General features: G+C 38.4%; 1 protein-coding gene and 1 pseudogene across 1 annotated transcript; one reads left to right on the forward strand and one right to left on the reverse strand.

Moving 5' to 3' along the window:
• Window positions 1–1,475: 1,475 nt before the first annotated feature.
• Window positions 1,476–5,036, forward strand: LOC127809283 (uncharacterized). Its single transcript, XM_052348048.1, has 4 exons — window positions 1,476–2,029; window positions 2,129–2,257; window positions 2,348–2,823; window positions 4,915–5,036. The coding sequence occupies exons 1-4, from the start codon at window positions 1,476–1,478 to the stop codon at window positions 5,034–5,036; spliced, it is 1,281 nt and encodes a 426-aa protein (XP_052204008.1).
• Window positions 5,037–6,125: 1,089 nt separating this feature from the next.
• LOC127809284 (uncharacterized) lies at window positions 6,126–9,384 on the reverse strand (annotated as a pseudogene).
• Between the last annotated feature and the right edge of the window lie 13,774 nt (window positions 9,385–23,158).

Genomic DNA, 23,158 nt, shown 5'->3' on the forward strand with positions numbered 1-23,158 from the left:
GTTAATTTGGTGATGGAAGTCAGAGATGACGAAGAACCAATTACATTCACCCTTACCGATCGAGGTGAGATAATACTCATGCATGATGACCCAATGGTTATTTCAGCAATTGTGACCAAACACCCCATTAGTAGAATCTTGGTAGATAGTGGCATTTTTGTTAATTTGATCTACTGGAACTGCTTTGAATAGATGCATTTATCTCATGACCAATTAAGGAAAGTGTCCTTGCCCCTATACAGCTTCACCGGGGAGGCAGTCCTAGTGGCAGGGTCTATTCAGTTACCCATCACATTGGGTGTAGACCCCCACAGTATGACTCGACAAGAAGACTTTATGGTGGTTAAAGCCCCCTCAATAGCATATAACATGATTTTGGGTCATCTACTACTCAATGATATGGGGGCTGTGGTATCCTCATGCTACTTATTGATGAAGTTCCCTACACCCACCGGAGTTGGACAAGTTTGGGGAGACCAAAGGAAGGCACGGATCTGTTATGTGTCATCTACAAAAAGAAAGAGAACTGAGGAAACCTTATCTATCGCAGAGAAGGCTATACATAAATCCTTGGAAGAAGGAATCGCTTGCAAGCCTCAACCAGTTGAAGAATTAGAAGTAGTGCACTTGAGTGAAATTGATTTCGAGAAATTAGCATATGTTGGCTCATAACTTCTAGAACATGTAAAAGAAGAGATTGTGAAATGCCTACGGGAAAATTTAGACGTATTTTCCCAGAAACCAAAAGACATTCCAGGGATCATTCCAGAGGTGATGTCACCATTTGAATGTAGATCTCCAGTTCAAGCCGGTCAGGCAGAAGAAGCGAAACATTGCCCCCGATAGGCTACAAGCATTGGAAGAGGAAATTGATAAACAACTAAGGGCAGGCTTCATTCGAGAAGTGTTGTATCCAGAATGGTTAGCCAATGTTGTCATGGTCTCGAAGCCCAACGAAAAATGGCATGTGTGTGTGGACTTTACCAATCTCAACAAAGCATGCCCCAAAGATTCTTACCCACTACCTCGAATTAACCGTCTCGTAGATGAAACGTCTGGGTACCAATTTCTAAGCTTTTTGGATGCTTTCTCGGGGTATCACCAAATAATGATGTATCCTCCAGGCCAGGAGAGAATGTCATTCATCACTGAAAAGGTAAAGTATTGCTAACAAGTCATGCCCTTTGGGCTCAAGAATGCCGGAGCCACTTATCAACACATAGTGAATAAGGTCTTTAAGGAATTACTAGGGGACACAATGGAAGCATATGTTGATAAAATGATTGTGAAAAGTTAAGAGAATAAATCACACATAAAAAAGCTGGTGCAGGTGCTTGAAGTTTTTGGACAATACAAAATGCAGCTAAACCCAACAAAGTACGCCTTTGGAGTGCAGTCCGAAAAATTCTCGGGGGTACATGATCACACAAAGAGGGATCGAGGCGAACCCAAAAAAAAATCAAACAATACTGGATATGGAACCGCTGACATCGATTAAGGAAGTTCAGCAGTTGACTGAACGGATGGCGACCCTAGGGTGTTTTCTCTCCAAGTCAGCTGAGAGAAAGCTCCCATTTTTAAGGACACTAAGGGCTGGGAAAAAGTTCGAGTGGACAGAACAATGTCAGAAGTCATTTGAAGCATTAAAGGAGTACTTGAAAGAAGTTCCCCTATTGACACGTCCAGAAACTAGAGAGACATTGTACTTATACTTGGGGATAAGCGAAGAAGCAATAAGTGCGATATTGATTAGAAAAGAGGGACAGGTGGATCGACCAATATACTATGTCATCAAGGTGTTACAAGGTCCAAAGACATGCTACCCCTTTGCTGAAAAGGTGGCACTAGCTCTGCTAAATGCCTCCAAAAAGTTGAGGTCATACTTCCAAGCTCATTCAATTATCGTACTGACAGACCAACCATTGCGGAGTATCTTGCAAAAGCCTGAATGTTCCGGTCGCCTTACCAAATGGTCCATTGAACTGAGCGAGTATGATATACAGTATCAGCCCCGACAAGCCATAAAGGGGTAAGCATTGGCTGACTTTATTGTGGAATGTACGCACTCCGATAAAATGGGGGAAAATAAGCAGACCGAATGGCTACTATTTATGGATGGGGCATCCAGCTCACAGGGAAGCGAAGCTGGGATAATACTTGTACCCCCCGAGGGAGAAACATTAGAATATTCTCTACGATTTGCTTTCCCAAGCACTAACAATGTGGCAGAGTACGAGGCATTGATTGCAGGAATGAGGTTGGCATGAGAATTGGAGATAACACAGTTGATCACCTATAGTGACTCCCAGTTAATTGTTCAACAGTTTCATTGGCAGTATAAAACCAGAGAGCAGGTGATGGCACAATACTTGCGCAAGGTAAAAGACCTGGCACATATGTTTCAGAGTTTTCAATTAATGCAAATAAATCGATCGCTCAATGGACACGCTGATGTTTTAACCAAACTAGCGTCCACTAAAGAAACGGCTGGGCGAACAGTATTTGTTGAGCTACTTCATCAATCGAGCATTGAGAAGAAAGAAGTGTCATTTTTTGAAGCAAGAATAGACTGGCGAATGCCCCTCTACCATTACCTAACCAGTAGTGAACTACCCAATGATTCACAAGAAGTAAGGAGACTTAAGATACAGACTGCAAGATTTACCATTATAGATGGAGTATTCTATAAGCGGGTTTTCACTACACCTCTTCTCAAGTGTTTGGGTCCCCAAGAAGCTGAATATACTCTAGCAAAAACCCATAGCAGGGTATGTGGAGAACATTTGGGATCAAGAGCCTTGGCAACTACAGTCTTGCGGGAAGGTTTCTTTTGGCCCACGTTACGATTAGACGCGTTAAAGAAAGTTAAATCGTGTGACAAATGCCAGCAACATGCACCAATCCAATTTGCCCCGATATCTCAGTTACAGCCTGCATTCCATCCTATACCATTCACTCAATGGGGTTTAGATATTTTGGGCCTATTCCCACAAGCACCGGGATAAAGAAAATTCTTGCCAGTAGCCACGGACTATTTCATCAAATGGATCGAGGCTGAGGCATTGGCTACCATTACAGCAAGAAAAGTAGAAACAATGGTAGGGAAAGACATAGTGTGCCAGTTTGGGGAACCAAGAATATGTTGGAAATGTATGCCCTAAAGACACGTTTTGTTTAATTTATGGTAATAATGTTTCTTTTATTCAGTTTATGGCACATATATTGTTTGCATTTAATTGTTGGAAAGGTGTCCATGCTATTAAGTAAGTGATTCATGTGATGGGTCGTTCTTCACAGTTAGGCATGAATCATGGGTACTTAATAAGCAAGAAAATATTACTCTTGATCTTTTGATAGTACTGGGCATTCTATCATGATAAGATCATTGTGCAATAGATCCTAATGGAGGATGGCTTGCCTTAGCCAGTAAACAGTCCGTTTACTCTAATTGTACAAGCGCATTTGGAATGCGTAGAGTGGACCTGTGATAGAAGCTAATGACAAAGTACTAATTATCATGGAGCTAGTCTATCACTGCTACTACGTGGACGAGTACTCTAATACTTGAGTATTAGTTGGTGGTCTAGTGAACCTAGAGCTATATTCTTAGATTCATTGTAGGTGAGGTCTATCAAAGATCAATATCCTTTTGAGTTGGGAGTATGGTTTCTAATTAGCTAAGACAGACTAATACAAGATAGTTTCTGTGATTCACCCCCTTGTGATTGTCCAAGAATAATCGAATAATCCAGGGCCCTGGGAATGTGACTTAAGAGTGTGTGCTTCTGGGTAGCTCCCAGTGATAAGCAAGTACATTCGAGTAGTCACGGATTATTGGACTAGTGATCTAAGGATGGTAGAAGTCATTTAGAAAGGTGTCAGTACATTATTCCTTTCTAAATGATGGGTGTTACGCAGAGGGGTATTTTCGTCATTACACTAGTAGGTCAAAGACATGGCATATGCAAAATTATTCGTGGGGTCAGTGTTACCATATGGTGATAGTTGGAACACTTAGAATGACAAAATATAGCTACTAGGTAGCAGGGATATTTTGGTCATTTCAGTAGCCGTGAATAATTTGTCTTTTGGTCCCCAGGGTAGCTCGATGTAACTCATGTATTTTTTAATACATTTGGCTTGTTGGATGAATTACATTGAGAGAGAATTATTTTATTCAGAATGGTCCATAATTAATTGGGCTAGAATAAAATAATAGTACATTAGGGTTTTTAATTAATTAATTGGGCTAACCCAATTAGAAAATTAATTAAAAGATCTTGGCCCATTAGGGTTTGGCCCACTAGGGTTTTAACCCTAGGGTTCTCCCTATATATATCTCTCTTTAGTTGTTTTTTCATCCAAGTCGTTTTTCATTCTTCTTCACCAAAGAGAGGCCACGAGTTCGAGTCATACTCCGGAAGATCGAAAGGGTGCGTTTGAGTTCTGATGCGACGGAGCCGAAGGCTAGCAGGACAGCCGTCGTCTCCACCACGCGAAGAAGCTCCCATCGCTCCATTCCGTCCGGTAATCCGCCGCAAAAGTAAGTCTCTTAGATTCTAATCAATACGAGGAACGGTTTTGATTTTAAAACGCTTCTGTTGCATGCTTTGTTTCCTCGTGTATGATCCTTCAGAATAATCGTTACAGACCACGAAAAATAGTTTGATTGCGACTCATTTAGAAAATTCTGTGATGACCTAGGGATTCAACTACAATTCGCTTCAATAGTATACCCCCAAGCTAATGGGTAAGCTGAGGTTAGTAACCGAACCATATTACATGGTCTAAAAACCCATCTTGAAGGGGCTAAGGGAACATGGGTTGATGAACTACCATTGATCTTGTGGGCTTACCGAACGACTAATCGAATCGCTATCGGTGAAACTCCATTCAATCTGGTATATGGAACAGAGGCCTTGATTCCCATTGAAATTTTAGCTAAGTCTCCAAGGCTGATGGTGTATGAGGAAGAGAACGGTGCGAGGAATTCTGAAGCATTGCGAGAAAATTTGGATTTGATTGAGGAGCAATGAGATAACGCTGCCATGAGGATAGCTGCATATTAGAGAAGAATCACCAGTTATTATAACTCTCAGGTGAGGAATAGGCCCATGGAAGAAGGGGATCTAGTACTCCGAAGGTCTGCTGTGACCAACGCGCTTAAGGATAATGGAAAGTTGCGAGCAAATTGGGAGGGGCCAAACCGCATTCAAAAGTTGATTGGTCCCAACACCTACATTTTACAAACCCTTTCGGGAGAAACCCTCAGAAAAACATGGAATTTGAATTATCTCCAATTGTATATGAACGCTATACCTGACAAAGTATCTGCAATAATATAAGCCCTAATTAGGGCCATGGACGTAGGCACATTTGGCCAAACCACGTAAAAAAGCTTGTTTGTTCATTACTTTTATTTTGTGTAGTATTTTATTCGCATTATTTACCTGTAGGAAGGAAAGTCAAGAAATCCAGTCAAACCCGTTGCCCTCTCATGGCCCAGCAATGAGGTAAAATACGTTCAAACCCGTTACCCCGCTCACGGCCCGGTAATGAGGTAAAAATGCGTTCAAACCCGTTGTCCCTCTCATGGCTCGATAACGAGATAAAATACTTTCAAACCCATTGCCTCACTCACGACCCTGCAACGAGGTAAAATACTTTCAAACCCGTTGCCCCACTCACGACCCGGCAACGAGGTAAAAATGCGTTCAAACCTGTTGCCCCACTCATGGCCTGACAATGAGGTAAAAACACGTTTAAGCTTGTTACCCCACTCACGGCCCGACAACGAGGTAAAATACGTTTAAACCTGTTACCCTTCTCATGGCCCGGCAATGAGTTAAAAATACATTTAAACCCGTTATCCCACTTTTAGCCCGACAATGAGGTAAAAATACGTTCAAGCCCATTGCTTCGTGTACGGCCTAGCAACAGAAGAAAAGCCCTGGCCTACTATCCAAGACTAAGGTCAACATTAAAGAATAAGCTAGACATTGAGGAGTGAATCATATTGAGCAGATCAAGGAAGATAAATACTAAGAACAAAGCAACAACTCTTATTGCAACAAGAACAACGAAAAGTAAAATAATAATAAAAAAAAAACAACAACAATAAGGATCTATTCGCGGGAACGAGACTTGTGAGATGAGTGCCTAGTAGACCTGAATAATGCAGCAGAAATCTCAGGGGACACCATTGGAAGTTCTCCTTCCTCAGCCTCAACCGTATTCGGCTTGCCTTCAACAATCACGCCAGCGTCCTCCTCAATCGCTTCAAGGTCGTCCACTATGTCTTCTCCCCTATGGTTAAAAGGATATGGAACCCATGGGCCTGTCAGATTCTCCAAGTCATCCATCATAAAAGAACCCAAATAGGAGGAGGGACTCATAGGAGTATTTGGCTCAAACTGATGCCAGTCCACTGAGGTCGACTCCTCAACCTCGGGGGTAAGCAGAAGTTCAGGAAAAATCTCCCCTGAACACTGAGATTCCAGATAGGTGTAAGCCAGATAAAGCCTGTACTTCAAAAAGCCTAAGGCGTACCTCCCCTTCATATCTTGGCAGTCAGTCGAAAGACGATATTCCTTCATAGCATCAGCACAAATGGCACAGGCATCCCTACGACTTATCTTCAGCTCTGACAAATGCAAGGAGCAATAAAAAATAATTGCACGTTTTTCATTATTTCTGTAACTAAGCAATAGCTAAATAAAGTGCATTAGAAGTATTTCAAGTACCTTCAGAATCTTTTCGAATGAGTTATCGCCTCTGAGATATAATACATCAGTCCAGTCTAAATCTAAGCCTCCCATGTTCGCAAACTCATCCAGCACACGACCAATGAGATGGTAAGAGACTAGACTTGTCTTGTCACAGGCTTCTTGGAGAGCAAGGTACCTATTTGCCCCTGTATTGTCATGCAAAAAGCTCCCCTCACAAACAGAAATTTGGAGCTTTTCCGAGTCAACTTTATTTTCTTGTCTGTCTATGATTCCCATCTAATCTTACATCTGGAGATAAATGGGAAGCATAGCCAATTTCATTAGTTCTCAATGTAAGATGATGGGAGTCACTCATTTCTGGTCTCCTTGCACTTCCTATATCAATCTGATTTGCTTCCATATTATCTAAATTTCCAAATTTAAAATGCAAAGAGGAAGCAGAAGCATCAATATCTAATAAATCCAATTTTGCAGAATGCACAGTTTCAACTCTTTCAAAAGAGTCAGTTCTTAACCTTATGTTGCTTCCATGACCTGAGGATGTTTCATTCCTTCCACTTGTAGAGCCAGGTGACATCCAATTGGCCAGATTTGTCTCCCCAACAAATTCTATGTTGTTGTCAGGATCATTGGGATGAAACAAAGAATTTTGTGAGAATAACTGTTCTTTGGCATCATTAATGTTGTCCTCATCATAAGCATCAGAGCAACTTTCTTCTAGATTTTCAATATATGCATCCGCAAAATCATTGTCAAACTCATATTCAGGAAGCAAGTCCCAAAAAATCTGCTTTAACTGAGCACTCGCACACAGTACACACTCTACTTCTTTTGCTATTATCCCCCCGGAGAAAAACCTATAAGGAGCACTTTGAGATGTCCTATTGATAATATTAATAGCTTCTAATAAATAGTCTGGAATACTGTCCATATCACCACATTCAAAAAGATATTCTGTTAATACCTTCCTTATGGCATTTCGTAAACTTCTATCTGATAACTCAGCATTTGGGTCCAGCAGCAGTTGCAAAATCTTCAGTTCAGGGAATCTCACCTCTTTGAGAAGCCATATTGCCTTTACTATCTCATTCTGCAAGGCTACAATTTCTGGTGAGAATCTCCAAAATTATGGTACAAACGGACATCCCTGTATTAGACTAGATGATAAGCTTCTGACTGCCATAGCTTTAGCAAGTGGTTCCTGCAACTCATCCTATTCGCTAAGTTCTGATAACATTTTTGTACAAATTTTCCTCACTCAATCAGTTAAAATGCTTCGTCCCCATCCAGATTTCAATGGATACAATTGAGGCACATATCCCCGGATGCCCGTAAGTTTCCGATGCATCGCACTTACGGTCACAAAAGGCATATCCCCAAGTCCATCCAGTACCTTAGTAGCAACAGCATGATAGGAAGGGGTGGAGGAGTCAACAGGTTAGCAAGATTTTTGTGGAATTTGAGTGAGTTCTTGAGAAGCTGACTTAGCTGTTCAGCAATATTTGTTTCACAATTTCCTTTCCAGTTTCCAATGATTTCTAGAAGACAGTCTCTGATGATCTTTTTCACCTTCCATCGGGTCTTCTCAAACTAAATTGAGCCATCTGTCAGTATCTCAGCAAAAAGCTGAAGTCCACTGTTGGTCATGTCATCAAGCATTGAGGAAAGCTTCCTTAAATTATTGGGCAAATCAAAATTTTCAAAGTTATCTTGATCTACTTGATACTCTCTTTTAAAATTGCACGCTCCAAATCCCTTCTCGATAAAATCTTTTATGATCTCGTAGTATACCTGAAAAGTAGTATTTACATGATCAGCAGAGAAAATAACCATTCAAAAATGGAACTCAGTAGGACTTCTTTCCAACAAGTCAACATATACAAGGGGAAGCCACCAAGAACACCAAACCCTGCAATATTCCAAAGGGATTCAGTGGATAATACAACTGAATCTGAGTTATTCATTTCTTCTAATGTCACAAAATTACAATTTTATTATCTCTCTAATATATACATATATATACACATACATTTTCTTTATCTTTGCATAAGAACCATACAAAACAAAATAAAAATGCATGTGGCACCAAGGTACAACCAGGGGATGCAACAGATTAGGACATACTGATTTAAGGTTTTTGTAAATAATACAAACCGATTCATTGATAAAACAGTAGCAGGTACATGATTATATAAGCAGAGGTGACACGACAGCTCACTTCCACATTAGTCAGCTAAATCTTCATAATGTCTCTCTCCAGGGATGAGTCTCCATGTGAATCTCCAAGTGGCAATCTCTAGGGTGGCATGTATCTGTCCAGGGATCAACCATGTGAATCTCCAAGCCCTCCCCTTAGGATTGAGTCCTTTCCAAGTGCTAGCCTCAGGAGATGACACGTAACTCTCCATAATCTCTCCCTTTGGGATTGAGATCTCCATGATGCTTCTCTAAGTACCAGCTCTGTGAGGTGGCATGTCACATCTATATATACACTCCCTTTGAGGATCAAGACTCAATTAACACTTAGTACCTCAACATGCACACAAGACATGAAAATGTATCCCAAACCATTGCACATGAAAATGTATCCCAAACCATTGCAAGGCTTTTCAATGACAGGCCACTCTTTCAAGATGGTAGGCCCCTGGTTTCTCATCTTGAAATGCCAAACCAACAATCCTACTAAGATGGTAGCCCTTCCACATGTATTCTCATCTTAGGACATAACCCAAAAAGCCATAACATGACATTTAATAAGCAAGATAAGTAAATATACATTACATGTTATTACATATAGCAGTATTTTTGTATCTGTTTAGTTGTTGTGTAGTATTTGTTTAATAGTTTTATATTTGTTTTAACTGATAAACAGATAATGGCATTCTTGTAATTAGGTGATGTATTAGTTTTAGGTATTTAATGGTTGAGATCATGAATAAGAGATCGAGGAAGCATTTTATATCACTTTGTCTTTTAGCTTCTCTATTCTAACATGGTATCAGAGCGCCTCCATTGTTTCTGTTGTCTTCATTTTCAATAGCTTGAGTTCTTCTCGTCGTTCTTCTCCTGGCGATTTTCTTGTTCCTTTCCAGTTAGATCTTGTTGTTCAGTATTTTTGTATCTGTTTAGTTGCTGCGTAGTATTTGTTTTATAGTTTTATATTTGTTTTAGCTGATAAACAGATAATGGCATTCTTGTAATTAGGTGATGTAATAGTTTTAGGTATTTAATGGTTGAGATCATGAATAAGAGATCGAGGAAGCATTTTATATCACTTTGTCTTTTAGCTTCTCTGTTCTAACATGGTATCAGAGAGCCTCCATTGTTTCCGCTGTCTTCATTTTCGATAGCTTGAGTTCTTCTCGCCGTTCTTCTCCTGGCGATTTTCTTGTTCCTTTCCAGTTAGATCTTGTTGTTCTAACTGTTGGTATCTCCTTTTTCAGGTGATCTTGTTACTCTGTTTCGATTTATTCAAAATTGAAACCCTAGTTCACCGATTTGTTTCGATTTGTTCAAGATCGAAGCCCTAGTTTTCTGATCTGTTAGATCTGGCTTTATTCGATCTCATTCAAAAATCGAAACCCTAACTCATAGATCTGTTTGATCTAGCTATTGTTTGGACAGATCAGGCTTTCTATTGGTTTTCTGATCATCCAAATTTTTTTTCATAATCTGATCTATTCTTTGAGGTTCTTATATGGTTGCGATGGCACCTAGTTCCTCCTCTTTGCTGATGAGCAACACTGCTGTTGATGACAAATCAAGTCCGTATTTTCTTCACCACTCAGACAGCCCTAGGCTTGTGCTGGTTTCTCAGCCACTGACCGAAGATAATTATGCCTCTTGGAGTCGGGCTATGACGATTGCTTTGTCCGTGAAAAACAAGTTAGGTTTCGTCGACGGTTCCATCCCAAGACCTACAAGTGACATCTTTCTTGTTAATGCTTGGATAAGGAATAATAATATGGTGATATCTTGGATTCTTAATTCTGTTTCAAAAGAAATTTCTACCAGTGTCATATATTACGATTCTGCGTATGATATGTGGATTGATCTTAAAGATCGATATCAACAAAGTAATGGTCCTAGAATTTTCCAATTAAGACGTGAATTGATGAATCTTAACCAAGGACAATTGTCAGTTAGTGCTTATTTTACAAAACTCAAGACTATATGGGATGAACTTGCTAATTTTAGGCCTGCGTGTAGTTGTGGACATTGCACTTGGGGTGGTGTTAGGGCTTTGGTTGATCACTATCAGATGGAATATTCTATGTCATTTCTTATGGGGTTGAATGAGTCATTTTCTCAAGTTAGGGGTCAATTGTTTTTAATGGATCCCCTTCCTCCAATCAATAAGGTGTTTTCCCTAATATCACAAGAGGAGAATCAAATGAATGTTATAGGACGTGTTACTGATTCTTCCATGTTTCATGTCAAACATGAGGTGAATAAATCTAGTAATAATAAATCCCAAAAGAATGAGAGATCGATATGCACACATTGTGGATATCATGGTCATACCATAGAAAAATGCTATAAATTGCATGGTTATCCTCTTGGTTATAAGATGAAACAAACGAATGCTCCTAATCATTACAATAATAATAATGCTTCTAATCAAGTGAATGTTGCTGTTATGGGTCAAGAATCTGAAAATTCTTCCGGCAGTCCAGTTGTTGGGGATTTTGTGCAAACCTTAAATCCCAATCAATATCAACAATTGCTGAGTATGTTGAACACCCATTTTGGGTCCTCAAAGATGAAAGCAGATCCTGCTATTTCACAAGAACAGACCTCGAGTAGTTGCTTTTCTGTATCAGTCAATCCAATTCTTAATGATTCTAAGTATTGGATAATAGACTTAGGAGCTACTAGCCATGTATGTTTTAACAAGGCTGTTTTCCATTCCTTGAGGCCTGTTACTGATATATATATCACATTGCCCGATCATTCTCGGATACTTGTGCAGTCTATAGGGACTGTCAGGCTTAGTTAGTTTTTGGTGCCTAAAAATGTGTTGTTTGTGCCACAATTCAGATTTAATTTGCTGTCAGTGAGTGCTCTAGTAGCAGGGAATACTATGAGCCTTAGTTTTTCTTCTCATTCATGCATTGTTCAGGATGTACATCTTTCGAAGATGATTGGCAGGGGTAGACTTCTTGAAGGTCTTTATGTAATTGATGCTGATGCTGATTTGTTGATGGACAAATGTTATAAATCTGCCATTGTGGCACATGTTGTAAGTAGAAACACTTGGCATACTAGACTTGGACATGTTTCTTTTGACAAGTTGGAAAAACTAAAAAATGTGTTACACTTTGGAAATAGTGGTGGTGATTCTCATTGTTCAGTTTGCCCTTTAGCAAAGCAAAAGAGACTTCCTTTTGTTTCTCATAATCATATCTCTCAAACTGATTTTGATCTTATTCATTGTGACACGTGGGGGCCATATCACATACCTACACATGCGAGTTATAGATATTTCTTGACTTTGGTTGATGATTGAACATGTTTCACTTGGATATTTTTAATGAGACATAAACATGAGGCTAGAGACATCATTCCCAAGTTTTTTAATATGGTGGAGACTCAATTTAATGCTAAGGTGAAGATGTTTAGGTTTGATAATGCACCTGAGTTGAGATTTCAAGATTACTTTGAATCTAAGGATGTCTTACATTAGTTTTCTTGTGTTCAAAGGCCTGAACAAAACTCAGTCGTTGAACGCAAACATCAGCACCTCCTTAATGTAGCTAGGGCATTGATGTTTCAATCTAGAGTCCCTATCCAATTTTGGGGTGAGTGCATTCTCACTGCTACCTTTTTAATCAATCGGACTCCTACTCTAGTATTAACTCAACAGTCTCCTTTTCAGCTTCTTTATCATGCACCTGTTGATTATAGTTGCCTTGGAGTATTTGGTTGTCTCTGCTATGCATCCACATTATTATCTCAAAGGAATAAATTTTCCCCTAGAGCTTTTACTTGTGTTTTCCTCGGATATTCTCCTCACATGAAAGGTTATAGACTGTATGATATGGCTGCCAAGCATTTCTTTGTCTCTCGTGATGTTGTTTTTCATGAGCATATTTTTCCATTTCATAATAGTGTATCTTCTCATGATTTGGTGGATCCTTTTCCTAATCTAGTCATTCCTCATTCTTAATATCAGCCCATTTCTTCTCCTGTTGAATATGTTCCAGCTGAGGGTTGTGTTGCTGATTTTGTTCCAGCTGAGGATTGTGTTGCTGATTCTGTTTCGGCTTCTCCTTCTAATCCTCTTCCTCCTCATAGATCAACTAGGGTCTTGAGGCCTCCTTCTTATCTCCAAGATTTCCATTGCAATTTATTATCCTAGACTTCTTTGCCTTCTACGAAATCTTTATATCCTATAGATCATTTTGTTTCTTACTCCAATTTTTCCCATGCTCATAAACATTTGCTTCTTAATATTTCATCTACATTTGAGCCTCAATTCTATCATCAAGCCGTGCCCTATGCGCATTGGAGAGATGCTATGAAAGCAAAATTGGAGGCTATGCATATGAACCATACCTAGACTGTTACTTCATTGCCTCGTGATAAGCATGCTATTGGGTGTAAATGGGTGTATAAAATCAAATTCAGATCTGATGGTATTGTTGAGAGATATAAAGCACGTCTTGTGGCAAAGGGATACACACAACAAGAAGGGTTAGATTTTTTTGATACCTTTTCTCCGGTTGCCAAATTAGTTACTGTTAAGGTGTTGTTGGCTTTAGCAGCAATTAATAAGTGGCCCCTTATTCAACTAGATGTTAATAATGCCTTTCTCAATAGTCCTAAAATTGATGCTCCACCTCAGGGGGAGCGTTTGGTATCCCGGCTTCATAAGTCTATCTATGGGCTTAAACAGGCCTCTAGGCAATGGTTTTCTAAATTCTCATCTGCCCTTATTGAATATGGATTTATTCAGTCCAAATCTGACTATTTCTTGTTTACCAAAGGTGTTGGGTCTTCCTTTGTGGCCTTACTTGTCTATGTTGATGATATAATCATCACGGGTTCTGATGTTGTTTCCATCACCTCTCTCAAGTCTTTTCTTCATAGCAAGTTCAAACTTAAGGATTTAGGCCGGTTAAGGTACTTTCTTGGTCTTGAGATTGCCCGGTCCACTAAGGGTATTTTTTTCTCCCAGCAGCATTATGCCTTATAGCTGCTTGAAGACACAGGTTTTTTATCTTGTAAACCAGTTACTATTCCCATGATTTCTCATATCCGTTTAAGTTCAGATGAGGGTCCTTTACTTGAGGATGTGTCTGCTTATCCGCGACTTATTGGGAGGCTTTTATACTTAACCATTTCTCGACCAGACATTACATTTGCTGTCCATAAGCTTAGTCAATATGTTTTTAAGCCTAGGAAGCCTTATCTTGATGCTATTCATCATTTGTTGCGATACATTATAAAGCCTCTCCGGGGCAAGGTCTTTTTTTTTCTGCTGTTTCTTCCTTACAGCTTCGTGCCTTTTCTGATGCTGATTGGGCATCTTGCTCAGACACTCGAAGATCTGTTACTGGTTTTTGTGTCTTTCTTGGTGACTCGTTAATCTCTTGGAGGGCTAAGAAGCAGTCCACTGTGTCTCGTTCTTCTGTCGAAGCTAAGTATCGTGCTCTTGCCTCTACTGTTAGTGAGCTTATTTGGTTACACCAGCTTTTATCTGATTTTCAGATGTCTACGATAACTTCTTCTATCTTGTTTTGTGATAATCAGGCTGCGGTTCACATAGCTTCTAATTCGATTTTTCATAAATGCACCAAGCATATTGAATTGGATTGTCATTTCGTTCGGGACAAGTTGCAGGCTGGATTATTCAAGCTTCTGCTTATTAGATTAGCCCATCAATTTGCTGATCTCTTTACAAAGCCATTGCCTGCTTCTCAAATGCAGTATTTATTGTCCAAGATGGCTGTGATTGATGTTCATAGTCCATCTTGAGGGGGAGTATTACATATAACAGTATTTTTGTATCTGTTTAGTTGCTGTGTAGTATTTGTTTTATAGTTTTATATTTGTTTTAGTTGATAAACAGATAATGGCATTATTGTAATTAGGTGATGTATTAGTTTTAGGTATTTAATGGCTGAGATCATGAATAAGAGATCGAGGAAGCATTTTATATCACTTTGTCTTTTAGCTTCTCTGTTCTAACACGTGCATAACCATCAAATGCCATGTCTCTATATGCTATGCACATGAAAATGATGGGTGGACTTACCAAGTGATGAAGTTTAGAGCTATATAATCCTTAGAACAATGGGTATCTTGATATACAAGAAGTGTTTTAAGCCCAAACAAGAATTGGAAGGTCAATCTCTAACTCACAAGCATATTCATGGACTTCAAAAACTCTAAAAACTCAACTCTTCACACCTCACACAAGTTCAGACACGTCCAAAGCCCTCCTTAGCCAGTCACAACCCCTTCTTATAGGCACATATCAATCAGACCCTTCATAGACCATTATATCCTCGAGATATTCCATTTCTTAATGTCATTTTGGTCATTTCTCAAGCTAACTTCTCACTGGTTTCTTCCCTTGCAGACAATCAAACCCTTCATCCCCCTTTTGCAGAGATATGCTCCCCAATAACCCTTCTTTTACAGGTGTATCAGCCCCTTTGCAGCCCCAAAATCATTTTGTAAGTGGTCCTCTCCTTTCGTCTTATTCTCCTAAGCTTATGATTGGTAGAAAGCAATGCAGAGTGAAGGGTTGTACTACCTTGAGGATGTCCTTGTATTGGAGATTCTCACCAGAGATTCTCCATCAGGGCAAGCCATGCACAAATCGGGACTTACCTTGGGTTAGAATTTAAAGGTTAGTTGGTTTAGCGCCCTTGGCCAACAAGTTATCCCAACAATGACGTAACACACACTTAAGCATAAACACCCACTTTAATTCAAAATTTAACCCATCAAATGATCAAATTACATTCTAAGGCATCCATTATGTCGCTAATAATGTGCCAATACCATGTTTTGAACCCGACAAACTTTGGTCTGTGATTGGGTCTTCAATTTCGTTGTCAAACAAAAAATAGCAAACTGTCAAACATTCTATTTCAAAATAGGCGGTGCTGTGTTTTCCCAAATTTTCAGAAATTCAACAGCCTATTTTGAAATATCCCAACCCTATTTGAAATAGACCTTCAAAATTTCAATTTTTTATTTTCTCTAATTCTCTTCTATCATACCAAGTCCCACCCTTGCAATCCATTGGTCCTCAAATCACCCCATGGGTCATTTATATACAGTGGGTCAGTTTCACTGATTCTTGCCTCAAGCTATTTTTCTCATTTTTTCCAACCCAAAAATTCCATAATTTACTTTAAAATCTCAAAAATAAGACATAAACTTACAAGTCATTATACCTCCTACAAAAAAACAATATATCAACAGTTAGCATGTCAATTACTCCATTTATTATCACACATCCGACCAAACATTACATATGATGCAACTATGATCCAAGGTTCATGCACTGTTACAAGAGATACACATGGAAATTGCCTATAGAATACTTCGCTATTTTAATTCTTCACCAGGAAAGGAATTGACGTTTTCTAGATATGACCATGTGAACATAAAGGCACATGTTGATTAATCAGGTTCTGACACAAACAAATCTACCTTAGAATATTGCACTCTTGTAGGAGGCAATCTAGCAAACTAGTGGAGGAAGAAGCAGTAAGTAGTTACAAGATTTAGTACTGGACCTGAATCTAGGTCTATAGATCATGGAGTGTGTGAAACACTATGGCTGAAGATCCTACGGAAAGAACTTGGATATATAGATGAAAGATCTATTGTACTATTTTGTGATAATAGGGTACCAGATCCAATAATGCCCACAATCCAATCCAATATGATCAAACAATGCATATTGAAAATATTTTGTTTGAGAAGTTGAATAAAGGGGCTATTTGTTACCTATATGTGAAGACAGGAGAACAGCTTTCTGGCATTCTAATAAAAAGTGTTGCAAATAATATTTTCATACTATCTTGGGCAAGCTGGTTTGAAAGATATCTCTGCCTCAACTTAAGGAGGACTGCTGACAAATTGTATGCATTAATTTAGGGGCTTTTAAGTTAGGGCATGATTGCCTTAAGTTAGGTGTTGGAATGATGGACATGGAAGACTTACTCGGGTAATGGGCTCACCATAGAATAAAGAAGATTATGTTTTCTAATGTAGATATGGAATTTACAGTTTTTCTGTATTAATTAGTTGCCTAATTGTATAAGCTTCCTTAATAGCTAGTTTTCTTAGAAGATTGATTGATAGTTTCCTTATGAAGGTGTCAAGATTCACCTTAAATACGACTTAAAATCTATGCTGTGAATATATAAGAATTCAGAGAATTATTACATGGTATCAAAGCCATCTTTCTAGGTTATTTTTCTCCAGCCTTCATTGCCTTTCCCTTTTTCGGCCTTCTTTGTCTCTTTAGCCTTCATTGTCGTTCTCTATCCTTCATTGTCACCATCACATACTTGGAGTTGTGCAGTCATTACAGCCTTTCTTAATCATTCTCCCTTCTTCATTACAATATGTCAACAGTTTCTTAGGATTCTACCTCAATTGTTATAGGTGAACTACAAGCCTCACCTATGGCTGTCACCACAACAAGAATTGAAAGCGACTTCAACAATATAAATCCTCTATACTAGCTTGATGGAACTAACTACCTGTAGTGGCGTCAGATTTTCTAAAAGGAAGAGGGAAAATAGGACATCTTACTAATCCCGGCCCGAAAGAAAAAGATCTCGGATTCTGAGTATGATCCAGTAGTCAAAATCCAGTCAACAATATAAATCCTCTATACAAGGGGGAATGTTCGTCACCAAGTATTACATCCAGATAACTGGATTTTGGCTAGAAATATATCACAACCATGATATGAAACTAAAATGCAACCATGACATTCAAGTGGTTCAAGGATTACTCGAAAGTGATCGAGTATTTGAATTTCTTACAGGATTGATTTCTGAGTATGATCATATTAGAGTTCAAATCCTTAGTAAAGTTCTTATACCAACTCTTTATGAATGTTTCTCAATTGTTCGTGTTGAAAAGGGTCAATTTTCAATCAACCCTGAGGTCACGGGGTCCTATTGGATACATCAACTCTAACTATAAACATACTAGGATTCTTTTAACCATAAGTAGCATTTCTTATTTAGTCATTATGCCATAAGATACCACTTGACATCACCAGGTCGATTCATAGGCTTTCAGACTGCCACAACAAGTTAGGGGTCCTATCACGTCACCTTGGTCCCTCGAAACTTAGGTCTAGCCCAATCATAACCCGTAGTGCTTCTCAGGACTTCGACATCTAATTGTCTCCACAGCAGATCAGTTACTTCACACAAAGGGCCTCTACCTCAAGATTTACAATGGCTTCCCACAATAAGCCATTCTTATTTTCTATACCATTTTGGCAATTTCTCTAAACAATTTTAGCCTTTTACTTATCTTGTCAAGGCATGACACAACAATCATAATTTATCAATACATCCCAAACAAGAAACCACTAAGACCGTTCACTTAAAAACCCTTCCAAAAGAGGTTACACTATGATTCGAGTCGTACATACCTCAAAATCACAAGATATTCATCTTTTTAGAATTGCGTTAATCATATAACTATGTCATCAAAAAATTCTCGATCAATGGTTCTCTCATCTCTAATTGGTATGTCCAGTGTCACTCAAAATTATTCGAGATAATTTCTTACTATTCATTCAAACTGATCTTCTCGGTTAGTTTCCTTAACCAATAATTTCTAAATCTCGAAATTAATAATCCCTAAATCTTTAAATCATTATTCCATAAACCTTCAAGTAGAGTTTTTAGGCTCTAAATCAATTCCTATGTCATCAATCCTGTCTTAATCGAAAAGTTTCTCTCAAAAATCATACATCATAAAATATTCATCTAATGTCAAGGTGACCTTAATATAACGAAAAAGTCTATTTTATACAAGATAAACGTCACAACCCATGCAGAAACTTGTCCGCAGGAGCCCTCATAGCCCCTTAAGCCGCAAGGCTTTCCTTGCAGGGGCCCTTGTGATTCCTCGGCTGCTGGCTTGGCCCAACTAGTTTGAGTGGGTCCGTTTAATTATTATTATTATTATTATTTATTTTGCACTCCTTGTAGCACAACATATCAACAATTATTAGTAGATTAGTGATGGGCTCCGTGCAGAGAATTGTGGAAAGTGGGAGGGTCGGTTACATTTACATTAAATAACCACGTCTTTTCATTTGATCTTTACATTTACAATTCCCCCTCACCGCATTAAATATTTCAAGAAAATTACTGATCTCTTTCCATCAATTTTTTTTTAGGGACAGAATATAAAAGGATACGTTGGCAGAAGGATTACTCTATATATATCCAATTAGGAAATAATTTATTTTGAAGGTGGGAATCATACATACATATATATATATATATGTTGGAATTTGAGATTAAAATATAAAATCAAAGAAAGATTACACATAAAATCACTCTTTCTCCAAACAATATCTAAAAAATAATTACTTAAAAGTGCGTAGGTGTTGAAAGGTAAATTATATATTCTTAATAATCCTATTCCTAGAAATAATGCTTGAAAATATACAAATTAAACTATTCTAAGGAACTGAATTAAATATTCAACAACATATCTCAACAAAAAAGGAAACAATAATAGATATCATATATAACAGTTATCTGTTATGTTTGGAAAGAAGTTATATCATGACATTATTGCTTTAAAAGCGTATTATGTTACAGAATTGAAAATTTATTTATTTATCAGTTTCAATTTAGTTGAGTACTTCATCCTATAAATACCAATCTACAAAGGCCCATGGTCTCAAGCAAAAATATAGACCCTTGCAAAAAAAAGCCTAAGATTAGGGTTTCGTGGAGATGGCAAAGTCAACCTGCTTTCGCTTTGCTCTTATTCTCTTCATTCTATCAGGTTTGTGCCTTATTTGTGCTATTTGAATCATTTCATGTGATAATTTATTTTTTTGTAAGTCATTTTATATAATCTTAACTATATTTGTGACTAATTTGGTGTAGTCGGATCGATGACGATTCAACACACTTATGCTCAGAAGAGATGCCAAGATGTCTTGAACCCCAATGGTTGTGTGCTTGCCACTTGTCGTCAGCAATGCATTCAAGTTCACAATGGAAATGGAGTTTGTGTTCCCTTTGGCAATTTAATCAACATTACCTACAAATGTTACTGCTACTACAATTGTAACTCATGAGGTTGTAACTTTTTATTTCTTATTAAGAACCCTAAATTAATAATTAATGTACCCTTTGATTGATATTTATCAAAGACAAACCAAAAAGATCATCTGGGTCTTGATTGAATTTGTGGTGAAGCTTCCACCCCATACACCGATCTGCTGGCAAGAGGCCAATTCAAGCACTCCGTTGATCTGATTGGATTAGCATTACTCGAACTTTAATTATATATCAAATAGTAATATTTAAAATTTGATTTTAACACATTAACAATTCTCATGCATAATAACCATCTTTGCATCATAGCTGTATTAAAATTTGAAGCTATATATGAATCTAAAGCTCTAAAATGTTACATATAATGTTTAAAATTTAGAACCTTGGTTGAGCAAAGCCCTGAAAGCTATGAATCTCAAGTTGTCTATTCCAAGTTAGAATATAAATTTGTTCACTTGTATATTATTGCGCAGTTAACTTAGATTGCACGAAAATGAAAATAAGAAATAAATACCATACGAAACAGAAATGAAGACAGAAAAACGTTATTTTTAAAAAAAGTAAAAAATAGAATCGTCGGGAAAATGCGTAAATAAAAGAAATTAATGGGTCTTTTTATAAATATAATTTTTAATATAAAAAATTATAGAAAAATAGTTATTTAATCTAAAAATAGACATAACTTCTATAATGCATTTAAACAAATTTTGGAAACAAAATCTAGAAAAAATAAAAAAAATTCAATTAGAGACAAAAAAATTTCAACTCTATTTGGTGAGTAAAAATGAATTTTCAAATCGATAATACGTTTTTTATATTTTTTAATATTATAAAATGGTACGAAATTTTTTTAAAATTACAAAAGTAGTACAAAAACGTTTCTTGGCATTTCCGAAATGCTTACATTAAAATGGTGCTCCCGAAAAATTTTTGTGCATCATAATGATTAACTACTTGAGACATTTGACTGCTTTGCATTACTAATATATTTTTTTAATATATTATAATCTTATGGTATATGTTTACAGTATACATTTTATACATAATACATATATATATATAGATATATTTTACAATGTTGTTTAAGTCCTTTATTTCACGGCACAATATGACTTTGATCTCCCACACTGTAGAATCAAGTCCGTTATATGGCCCCTTGTTCTGCCGGAGATTGTCATTTTGCTCAACCATGTATGTAGCCCACCACGACTTGTAGGATTGGGATCCATAGAGTTGGTTTTGACAATTTTTAAACACCTATATATAGACATGTTAAAGCTTGTACTTATGCTTTGTCAGCCCCTCCATGCACTAAAACTCAACACAGATTAGGGTGTCTCATGGTACGAAGTCCTAAATGGAATGCCATGTGGGTTGCCCTTGCCGTACTAGATAACTGGGGCAGTCGACACTAGTGTAGATTTATTGCAGTAGTTCAATGCCTCGTGGGTTGTTCACAGGGATCCAATACGATCAGCCTGCAGGTAATAAGGAAGGTCAATCAGTTATTCAATATGTTGGAATCATAGTATTTATGTGGATGAGTTGTATATTATTGTAGGTGATTAGGTGTAAATTCAACCACCAACATATCTACAAAAGAACAGCTAGCATTTCTGATGGCAAAAGAAAATTATAGGTGAAATTGCCCTAATTAAGATTGGTCAGGAAAGCTATTCTCATACTTAAATAAGGAGCAAGAGAAAGGATACGAGAGAACTATAGAGATAGAATAAGATTAACACTAATAAGAATAAATACTTACTCAGGAGGAGAAATCTTTCTTTTTTTATAATCATGTAGAGATAATCATTCACGTAGTAATTTTCTTAGACGAACGCAGAAGGGATTAAGATTAGACTGACTCATAGTCATTCATGAAAAACAACTATAATAAAATTTGGAGCTATGTATGAATCTAAAGCTCTGACATGTTTGCAGCATACATTTATATATAATGTTTAAAATTTGGAACCTTTGCCGTTATAATGTTTACTGATGTGGCATTACCTAAAATTATCAGAATACCCCTACGCACTAATAGTCTTGCTCGCCACGTGGATTACCCGAGAGGCTGACATGTGGCAAGTCAACAATCTTGTGCGGAATCCGAAAGATCCGGGCCGGACCTCATCAGGTATAAAAAGTTCTACAGCTCTTACATTTATTACAACTTGCATTTATTCTACTGATTTGAGCGTCGGAGTCCACCTCGGGGGACCCTAGCCCCGCTACTCCGTTGTCTTGCAGGTCCTATCACCGAGGTCCGACATCGCCAAGTCCGAGGTCCGATTCTTGAGGTCCATTCACAGAGGTGGCACGTGGTGGTCGGTCCCAAAAACCATCATCATTTGGCGCCCACCGTGGGGCCGACGTCCAGACTCGCCAGCCTCTTCTTTCCATACCTCGTGCTTTGGACTTCAACTCCTCACCTCGGACCTCGATCTTTCCACAGGTATCACACGACTTTCACTCTTAGCCATAACTACCTACATGGCTCCCCGAATGGATGTGACTCGAAGCCAGGTTGGGGCTAATCTAGAGGCTCCACTGCAAGGGGAGAATCCACCACCTCCGGCCAATCCAATGCCGGAGGATCGACTCACCAAGTTGGAGAATCAGGCCCAACAGTTAACAGAGTTGTTGACTGGTTATTTACACCAGAATGAACAATATCGTCTGCACGTGCCTTCTCGGAGGGTGGAGCACCAGTCGCCTTCTCCTACTCAGGAGCCTCGTCAATCCCGCCAGTCGGGCCAGGAAATCCACCCCTCTGAGGTGGCAGGATCTACTTCTTCCCCCTCACGAGAAGGAGGGACTTCGCAGGAGAGGCGATTGCGTTTCCTAGATAGGCAAGTTCAGGAACTCAAAAAATGAAAGGAAGAGCTGCCCCACCTTGGCTCTAACCAACCCTTGAGCAAGGGTATCATGTCGGAGGTCCCACCAGAAAGGTTTCATATCCCATCCATCAAGCTCTATGACGGAAGCACAGACCCCTATGATCACGTAGAACTTTTCTCCTCTCACATGCTGGTGTAGTTGGGGTTCGATGCGATGTGGTGCTGCGCATTTTCAGCTACTTTGGGAGGTCATGCCCGGACCTGGTACTCCTGTCTTCCCCATCATTCCATC

Source organism: Diospyros lotus, chromosome 9 (genome assembly GCF_014633365.1).
Source record: "Diospyros lotus cultivar Yz01 chromosome 9, ASM1463336v1, whole genome shotgun sequence".
Lineage (NCBI taxonomy): Eukaryota > Viridiplantae > Streptophyta > Magnoliopsida > Ericales > Ebenaceae > Diospyros > Diospyros lotus.